At 60.4% G+C, this 9523-nt stretch overlaps 2 protein-coding genes across 6 annotated transcripts in view; one reads left to right on the top strand and one right to left on the bottom strand.

Annotated features, from left to right (window-relative positions):
• Positions 1-2866: 2866 nt before the first annotated feature.
• On the top strand, positions 2867-3638 carry PHETA1 (PH domain containing endocytic trafficking adaptor 1). The gene has a single exon (XM_058037238.1). The coding sequence runs from the start codon at positions 2877-2879 to the stop codon at positions 3636-3638; it is 762 nt and encodes a 253-aa protein (XP_057893221.1). The 5' UTR covers positions 2867-2876.
• A 2288-nt stretch (positions 3639-5926) lies between these two features.
• CUX2 (cut like homeobox 2) overlaps positions 5927-9523 on the bottom strand; it is a 62848-nt gene continuing 59251 nt past the window's right edge. For 4 of the 5 annotated variants that reach the window (XM_058036690.1, XM_058036691.1, XM_058036689.1 and 1 more), the window contains 3 exons: positions 9244-9432; positions 8858-9131; positions 5927-8453 (listed from right to left, as the gene is read on the bottom strand). In XM_058036690.1, coding sequence (XP_057892673.1) covers positions 7796-8453; positions 8858-9131; positions 9244-9432 — 1121 coding nt within the window. In that variant the 3' untranslated portion in view covers positions 5927-7795. Of the gene's footprint in view, positions 8454-8857; positions 9132-9243; positions 9433-9523 lie in introns of those variants that run through there. The other variant, XM_058036693.1, reaches the window with a different exon arrangement.

Here is a 9523-nt window from a genome sequence, read left to right as displayed (position 1 = left end):
AGGCGGTGATAGAGCGGGATGCAGGCAGGAATGGAGGCAGGGATGGAGCGGGATGCAGGCAGCGATGGAGGCAGGGATGGAGGCGGACAGAGGCAGTGACGGGGCTGGCTGCCCCCGCCGCGCTCCGGCCGCCGTGCCCGGGCTCCCGCCGCCCTCTCCCGGCCTTTCCCCGCGCTGCAGCCGCCGCCTCGGCCCTTCCCTGCTCGGAGGGTCCCGGTGCCCGGTGGAGGCGGCGCGGGACGGGAACCCCGCGTGGAGCGGAGCGGGGCAGGTCCCGCACCCCCAGAGGCGCCGGGAGCGCCCCACGCCCGCGGCCTGTGACACTCGGGACTCGCTCGCCTTGAACGCCGAGGCACGGCCTGGGATCCATTGGGGTTCTCCGGGAATGGCTCTCTGCACGGAGCCGGGTGTCCGAGAGCCCCCGGGATCCCAGCACCCCGAGTTTCCCGGCACCGGGGGTGACTCAGAGCCCCCCTCTCCTCCCTGAGCCTTCCAGCGCTCGCTGCTGTGTAATCACACCCAGTCACCGGTCATGGGAGCAGCAGGAAGGGGGGCCAAGGGCATCCCACGTCCAGAAATGCTCCTGGCACCCCTCACCTCCTTTCAGACCCTTTTCTTTTCCCTTGTCCCCGGCTGTAGGGCAAGATCAACATGGGAGGTCATTTTCACATCTTTCCCATCAAAACTTGATGGGGAAACTGAGGAATGAGGTCTGGGCTCCTCCTGGGGGACAAAAGGGAAAATATGGAGCTGCTCAGAAAGGGAAGTCCTGGAGCTTGTGCAGCAACGCGTGGCTGTCCCAAGAGGGACTCAATGGGAAGCAAAAATCCACAGGGGAATTTTGTCGGTGTTTTTGAGGAATTGGGATGATTTTCCAGAGCAGCTGTAGAGGAGGAACAACTGCAAGATGAACACGTGGCTTTGGAGTCCCAGGAAAGGAAAGCGGAGCTGAGAGCGCCGCTGCCTTTTTCCAATTACCCGAGCTGCTCTAATAAAGATATTGCTTCCCCCCACAGCCCTTCCCATCCTAATCTTGCCGTGTGAAAAGCCATCTCTGAGCTAGGCAGGGAGATAAGTGCTGCAGAGCCCCAAGAGCTTCCCACCAGCGACCTTGAACAGAGCTGCTCTGCTCCGGAGGGAAGATAAAGCCCAGATGGTTTTAGTGCTGGTTTGAATCCCTTTTTATAGCCTGAAAGTGAAAGTCTGCAGGTGACAAGGAAAACCCTCGGTGAACTGAAAACCTCTGACACAAGCAGAAAATTGCAAAGTCCCGAGCAGCTGTGCAGGGAAATGAGGGCGTCTGTGGGTGGGGATGAACCACAGCCTGTGGCAGAGGTCAGGGACAGCAGGCTTTCTGGGATGGGGACCTGTAAAATCGTTGCCAGTGCCTCGATTGCCAAAATGCACACATGGCTGTGGAGCAGAGCAGGGGGATGAGGAAACTGGAGGAAAGGCACAGGTGATAAGGATAAGGAGATAAGGAGAGCAAATCCTTGATGCTGGCATTCACTGGGACGTGGTGAGGACAGCAACACTGCCAAGGTGGTCCTGTGAGCCTGGCAGGCCAACCAAGAGCAGAAGTCAGACTGGAGGCTTGTCCCGCTCAGCCTCTTCTGTCCCTCTGCACTGAGACCACCCCACAGGTGCCCGTGGCCCGAGGATGTGGCTGGAGGGTCAGGAGAGCAGCCAGAACTTGCAGCCTGGTCCCCTGCAGCATCCCCCACCCACACAGGACCAGTGCATGTCCTGGCATCAAACCTCCTTGTGGGGCTTGTGTCGTCCACCTCATCCACCACCTCTGCCTGTTCCCTGCCAGACGTTCCCAGAATCCCAATTCTTTCCCTCCAAAACGTGATCAAAAATTCAGCGTTGCGCAGCCACCTTCAGGACTGAACTCCTGGGTTTCCCACACACATCCCTGAGTAAACCCATACATTCACCCTGGGATGCGCATATCCCCTGCATCCTCCAACGCGTGCCCCCATCTCTCCGCCATTCCCCCCTCGCTCTCCCCGCTGCTGTCCCAGTGCCCATAACCGTGACCTGCCGCGGGTTTTGGGCCGAGCCAGAATCTCCCTGCCCCGGGGCCGAGCTCCGGAGCGCTTTTCCAGCTCCTCCCTCCCTGCCGGCCGCGGGGATGGGCGGTGGCGGAGGCGGAGGCGGGCGGGAGCAGCGCTCCGCCCGCGGGGCCGGGCGGGCCGGGCCGGTGGGAGCCGAGGACAAAGGTGACCGTGCGGGAGCCGTGCCCCAAAGCCCCCTCAGCCCCCTGGCACCGTGCCACCCCGGACCCAGCGCTCCCACGGCCGCCGCGGCCACTCGCGCGTCGTTGATGCTGGCGAGCGCCGCACACCGCAGGTAGAGCCCAGGTGAGTGCAAAGTCTGGCACGGCGAGGCCACCAGCGATTAGGGGACAGGAGCAGTGGTGGCCTTGCCCGGGTGGCAGGGTTCATGGCCACGGCTCTCTGGAGCGGCAGCCGGATCGGCGGCGCCGGCCAAAGCCTTCCGTGCCGCCGCGGGGAGGAGCGAAGGGACACGGAAAGCGCGGCGCCGGCGGGAAGGTCACCTGTGCCAGGTGAGGCACCGGGACAGGCCCTGCCCGGGGCTCCTCCCTGGGAAAACACTGCCGGGGTGGTGCTGGGAGGGTGAGCCTCATCCCTTGGGCAGCCAGAGCCCGCCGGCCATCCGCCGGGCTCAGCCCCTTATCGGCGAGTCCTCTTATCCCGGCTATCCCGGCGTTGTTTATTCAGCAGCTCCATTTCCTGGGCGCCAGGGCTGCTGCTGCCGCTGCCTCCAGCGCGAACAAAAAGGCGCTGGTTCGTTTCCGTGCCATCGACGCGCGGCGCTGAGCACCCGCTGTCCCCGCAGGGCGCGCAGCCATGAAGCTGAACGAGCGCAGCTTGGCCTTCTACGCCACCTGCGACTCCCCGGCCGACAACTGCGGCTTCCTCTACAAGCGCGGCGAGCGGCACACGGCCTATCACCGCCGCTGGTTCGTGCTCAAGGGAAACATGCTCTTCTACTTCGAGGAGCGCGACAGCCGGGAGCCCGTGGGCGTCATCGTGCTGGAGGGCTGCAATGTGGAGCTCTGCGATTCGGCCGAGAACTTCGCCTTCGCCATCCGCTTCGGCGGCAGCAAGTCCCGCACCTACGTGCTGGCGGCGGAGAGCCAGGAGGCCATGGAGTCGTGGGTGAAGTCGCTGTCCCGAGCCAGCTTTGACTACATGCGGCTGGTGGTGCGGGAGCTGGAGAAGCAGCTGCAGGAGATGAGCCGGGGGCTGCCCGGGGGATGCTCCCAGGACGCTCCCGACCCTTGGAAGCCGAAGCCGTCGGGGCTGGAGCAGTGCCGGGAGCGGCTGCCGGCTCTGCCCGCTGTCCCGCCCAAGGAGAACGGCTGTGCGGTGTGGAACAACGTGCTGGAGGCCGAGGAGCGGCCGCCCGACACCTCTGGGCACGATGAGGAGGGGGCGCCGCGGCCGCCGCCGCTGCCGCCCCGCCGGAGGGTGTCGAACGGCAGCGGGACAGCGAGCGCCGTGGCACAGAGCCCGTCCACGTTCTGCCGCCTCCACGAGCAGTACAGCCGGGAGGTGGCCCGGCTGCGGCAGGACTGGCAGCAGAAGCGGCGTGGCTCCCAGCTCTGAGCGGCGGATGAGCGCTGGGAACCTAGCAGGAGATGGGGCGGGGTGGAGGTGGCCGTCCGTGGTGATGGACATGTCCCCTCCTCGCCCCGGGGTGTGCAGACCTGGCTGTGGTGGTGTTGGTGGTGCCAGCGAGGGCTGGGCACCGAGGGACAGCAGTGATGGTGAAATGGGCACCGTATAGGTGCCCTCCAGCCATCCCTCATGTGGGTTTGGGGTGCTCCACTCAGCACGAGCAAACTACAAACCACTCACTGCCTGAGTGGAAATCGACCTCTGCTCTGGCTCTGCTGGGGCCTCTGGGTGCTCTTGCAGTGGGATCACACCCTGACGACTTCTGGAGGAGGATTGTGATGGGATCCCGCCCGCCTGAGCTCCCGTGTGGGTTCCACAGTGGAGAGCCTGCCACCGACTTCCCCTCCTGGCCCAGCACAGGGCTGAGGTCGGCTGAGCTCTGCCAGATCCCTCTGCTCCAGCAGGATGTGGTTTGAAATGAAAATATCAGTGAGTGCAGCCCTTCCTTAATGGCAGCAGCAGCTCCGCACGCTCCGGGGAGCTGGTGACGCCCAGCCCCGGGCACTTCACAGGGAGCAATTGCTGCTTGCAGCCTGGATGGTGAATGTGGAGGGGGGATCAGACCCTGGGGGAGTTCAGCAGCTGCAGGCACTGCTTTGCTGGTGGGTATTTTGGGACAGCACATCATCCCCGTGCCAGCTCACTAAGGGGAAGCATCGCTCGTGGTGGCAAATGGGAACGTGTGTGTCAGCAGCAGAGCGTGAGGAATGATTCATGTGCCAAACCAGAGCAAAGCTGGTGTCTCATGCCTGTGTTCCTATCTTATTTCCACATCAGAAACTCAAGCTGCTGGCCCAGAGGTGGGGTGACCCACTCTGGAGCACGTGGGAGCAGTCAGGGTGCCCTGGCTCAGGGTTGGGTGGCTCGAGCTCCCTTTGCTCCCTTGGGACAGGCACAGGATTTTTCTACAAGAAAAGTTGTAGATTTTTCTACAATAAAAGTTCAGAACTTCCCTCCCATCCATGGTCCTTGTTTGTGCCTCTGAGCCCCTGGGCACAGGGGTCCAGGCGGGAATTAATGATTTATTTTACTCCTCCTTCTGTCCCCACCATGTCTGTGGGGCTGGTCAGGGACTGTGTCACCCGAAGGGGACATGGCCAATGCCAGGGTCTTGCAGTGCCCTGGAGCCCCATATCTGCCTGCAGGGATGGGGTGAGATGGGATGGAGTCACCCTGGGGACATCAGGACACCCAGTGCCAGGGTGGTCCCATGTCAGGGCACCTCTTAACCAGGACAAAATATCTGTCCCCTTGTTGATGCCAGACAGGGACCAAGGACTCTGCCCTTGTGAAAGTGGCCAGCACATCCCCATGTCCCTGCCCACACATCCCACTTCATGAATATCTCCAACTTCTCTTTAATACAGGGTCTGGCAGAGGCTGGGCAATCACTTATTGGGGAAACTGAGGCACGAAGCCAGCCAGGGTCACCTGCTCACCGAGAGTCCCGCAGAGCATGGAGCCTGTCCCTGGCCAGGCATGGCATTCCCCTACGGAATGTGGCATTTGGAGCAGTGCCAAGGGCAGCCAGGGTGCAGCTGCACCCAGATGGTTCCGTGGCTCCGTCCTTTGCCACAGGGAAGATCCTGGTTTCCATGGCAGCTGGCACAGCTTCGCCAGGCGTTCAGATATCCATCAATAAAAGTCCTCCTCAACATGTTAGCTGACAAACAAGCTCAAACAGATATGCAACATATGGATTTATTAATTCATCAGACACAAACAGCCCTGCCTGGTGTCAGGAGCTGCCGACTCGCCCAGCAATGTTGGCTCTGAATGAGAGCCGTGCTGGGGCACGGTGCCACTGGCACTGCCAGGCTGGACAGGCCTTTGGGCAGCCTGGTCTAGTGGAAGGTGTTTCTGCCCATGGCAGGGGGATGGAGTAAGATGATCCTTAAGGTCTCTTCTAACCCAAACCATTCCAGGAAATGATGATTTTATAATAAACTCACGCTGGAGGATGCTGAGCTACCCCAGGGGCAGGAGCAAACCTGCAGCAGGGATGAGCACAGGAATTTCATGGGGCAGGATCACACCCTGAGCTGGACTAACCCCATTTAAAACCCTCTTTTTTTATCCCCCACTCACAGGAATAATGAGAGCTCTTGCCACAATCCCAAAGCAAAGCTGAGACTTCTGAGGGTGCCAACACTGGGCAAGTGTGAGAGGGGTTCCCATTCCATCACCTCCAGACAAAACACACCCCAAGGCCAGAGTCGTATCCAACTTCTGTATTTAGTGGCTCTTTACAGAACTTGTTCCTTCCAAAATTGTTAAACAAAGTTCATCGATCTCATAGAAACTTTTGAAGTACAGAACATGAGCCTAACAAAAACGTGACCGGTGTGTCCCGCTGGCTTTCATACAACAGGATTGCCGTGCTCAGGACTGTCCCGAGTGCTTCCTCAAATCCCGTTCCACCTAAAGCTCCCTCTAGCACACAACGGAGAAGGCAGGCAGTGGTCACACCTCCACCTGCCACAGCACGGTGGCAGAGCAGCCCTGGGGTTTGTCAGGGCAGGAGAGGCAGGCAAGGAGAGCTGTGCCCTCACCCAGCATTGCTCCACTACCACCCGAGTACAAAAATACCCTTTATTCTGATAAAAACATCTGCAGTGGAAAATCAGTCAATGGGAGCCTGGCAGGGCCTTGGTGGGCAATGGTTGATGCTGTGTGGGCAGGGGACAGGGCAGAGCAGGCCAGGGCGGGACTCTCCACATTGTTTAAAGGCATTTTGTTAGCAGAGGCTGGCTGGAGGTGGTGGGGTCAGGGAGGTGACAGGGAGCACACTGGGATTGTGCCACCACTGAGCTCCTGTGTCTGCACAGGATCAGCCCTGGAAAGCCAAAGCTCCGTGGTGCTTTGCCCAACTCAGGGCTGAGCTTGCCCAATTTAGGCAGTAGCCTGCTGTGACACCCCAGAGCTCATCCTGGCATCACTGACACCCACCACCCGGGACATGGCTGTGGGAAGGGGATGCTCTTCCTGCCCAGGTGCTCTCCCTAAAAAAGTGCTGGGCTGTGATGCTGGAGCAGCCCTGAGGAGGGCTCAGCCTGTGAGTGGGTGGCTCACGATTTTTGGGTGCTCACCTCAAGCACTGCTGCCCCAGAGCCAAAGCTCAGAGGCTCCATCTTTCTCTTTCCTCAGTGGATGGGGAATCAGGATGCCATGGATATCCATCCCCAGTGAGCTGGTACCATCCTCAAGCACCACACCCAGGGACATTTTCCCATCCCAAGCTCACTCAGGTTGCTTTCTTTGCTTTTGCCTCATTTTCTCTCCTCCTTTGGGAGCTGGCACGAGCTGCAGATGGCAGGTGGGAGCTGCCACCGGCCGCCGGCTGGAGGAAGCGCGAGGGACGGCGTTGGGACCATGCTACATCTTGTTCCAGAAGGCTATTGCAGACATTTCTACAACATATACAACCGCACGGGACATTCTGTGTTACAAAGGCTTCCAAAAACATAAACCACCAGAACTAAATACATACTCGATGGCGTCGGGGGCTTTAGAGTCTTCAGGGACTAGGACGCAGTCTCTGGCTGGGGCAGAAGCGATGCAGTGTCTTACAGACAAGGGTGGAAACTGCAAAAGTTTCTTAAATTTGGTCAGTCTCATAGTGCTTCTTGATGGCTTTGCTCAAAAAGTCTTTTCTGTGGGTTGGTTTTCTTTTTTTTTTTTTTTTTGTTTATTTGTTTTTAATCTCATCCAGTGGCAAACTACAAGACTTCAGTGTACATTTAATGACACGACTGCTACATCATCTTGATTTTATAGCTATCTTTAATATCAAAGCAGCTTAAGCTGTTAATAAATTCCAAAGTATCCTTTTATTAAAATATCTAAAAGAGGTCTATAAATATTTTTTTTTGTTTGTTTTACTTTTCTAAAATTGTTCCCAGTTTTTCACATTTAAAACAAAGCCAGAGGGGTGGGGTGGATTCATAGAGAGGGGTCCCCTCTTTTTTCACGGGCGCTCCTCTTCCGTGGCGCCGGCCACTTGTCACCTCTCGGTGCACACTGCATTTATCAAAATATATATATATGTGTGGGGGTGTATATATATATTTGGGGTGTCGGGGGGCTCAGAACTCCCACTCGAGGGCCTCCTCGCGGTTGGCAGCCCGCTCCAGGCGGTGGATGATGTTGTTGAGGTTGGCCATCTTCTCGTGGCGCCGCTGCACGCTGGTGCTGAGCCGGGGGCCGGCGGCCGGTGGCAGCGCCGGCGACACCGGCCCGGCAGAGGACGGTCCTGGAGAGGCTGAGCCGGTGAGGCCGGGCGAGGAAGCTGCCGAGGGCGACGTTGGGGACACCACCAAGCTGCAGCGGGACGAGCCCGCCGAGGACTGGGAGCTGTCGGGGTGTGGCGGCGGCGGCGGCGGTTGGGGTCCCCCAGCGGTGGCACCGGCGCGGCCTCCCCGCCGCGGGAGGCTGGGGGCGGCGGCGTGGGGGGCTGCCCCCCGCTCCTCGTGGGGAGGGCCGGTCCCTTCGGCCGCGCCGGCCGGGCTGCGTGAGTCCCGCCGGCGGCTCCAGCCGCCCGGATCGCCCTGCTCCTCCTTCACCTTCACGGGCGCAGCGGCACAGGGGGGCTCGCCCCCCACCAACGCGGGTTTGTGGTCCTCGGGGTCCGAGTCGGGGCTGTGGGGGGCCCGGCGCCCGGGGATGGCCGCCCCGCCGCTCTGCTCCGGGTCCGTGTCATTGTCCTGTGCGCCCTCCACCAGCATCTCCCGGCGCATCCGTGACCTGCGGGACACAACCACGGAGGGGTGGCGACAACCACCCACTGCCCCATGCCACATCTCCAGCCAGTGGATGAACTGTCCACTGCAATGTCACCTAGGGATGAAACCTGTGCTGCTCCCCAGGGCTGGGCTGCCGTGGGGATGGATCCTGTGCTCCAGCAGCCTCCGTAAGGCTCTCCCCCTTCACAGAGATCCCGCTCTGGGGTGAGCAGGTGGATGTGAGCATGGAAACCACTTTAGATGCTCAACACGACTTGGTCAAGGTAGCCAACACCACCCACCAACCTGGAGACCTCCAGTGGGTCTGCACCTCTCATCTAGTGAAGAGTGACATGGAAGGCTGGAAGGGGAACAGAGACACTCCCTCTGTGTCACAGCACCCCCAAAGCCCGGGAGTGCCCATACCTGTAGTTGTGGAACCAGTTGATGACGGTGTTGGTCTTGAGGTTGAGCTGGAAGGAGAGCAGCTCGATGGTCTGCTGGGAGGGATATGGCTCCAGCTGGTAGGCTTTCTTTAGGGCTTCCTTCTCCTCCGGCGCCAGCACCACCCGCGGCTTCTTGATCTGGAGCAGGCTGAGGTCCTGCGGCGGCGCGCTGGGGCTGGCGCACTCGGAGCGCGCGCTCGGGGACTCGCTGTCCGAGCCAGCGCTCATCAGCCCGTACCGGCGCTTCAGGTAGGCTGCAGGAGAGGACACCCAGCTGGCACCGCTCGCCCCCCAGCCCAGGAACCCCCCCTCGGCCAGTGGGATGTGTCACCTAACCCAGCAGGGCCGTGTCACCCCGCCCCTCACCCTTCTTCTCCAGCTTCTTCATGTCGCGCAGCTTCTCCACGTTGTGAGGGTCGTTGAGCCAGAGCTGCATGCGCACGAAGGGCTCCCTCCCCTTCAGGCTCAGCTTGTGCCACGGCTTGGGCCTGGAGAGGAGATCGGACACCGAGCCCTGCGTCAGACCCAGGATGCTCTCCCCAAACAGCCGCTGGCCTGGCGGAGGAGAAGCAGAGGTGGTTAGCGGGGTAGAGCAGCGGGACGGGCGCTGCAGTCCCCCTGCAGAGCAGGTGCACCCCATTTCCCA

This window comes from Melospiza georgiana, chromosome 18 (assembly GCF_028018845.1).
Source record: "Melospiza georgiana isolate bMelGeo1 chromosome 18, bMelGeo1.pri, whole genome shotgun sequence".
Taxonomy (NCBI): Eukaryota; Metazoa; Chordata; class Aves; order Passeriformes; family Passerellidae; genus Melospiza; species Melospiza georgiana.
The sequence above is the reverse complement of the archived record's forward strand: the minus strand, read 5'-3'. Positions and strand labels throughout refer to the sequence as shown.

Excerpts from the sequence above, each read along its gene's own strand:
- PHETA1 (XM_058037238.1), top strand. The coding sequence starts at position 2,877 with ATGAAGCTGAACGAGCGCAGCTTGGCCTTCTACGCCACCTGCGACTCC.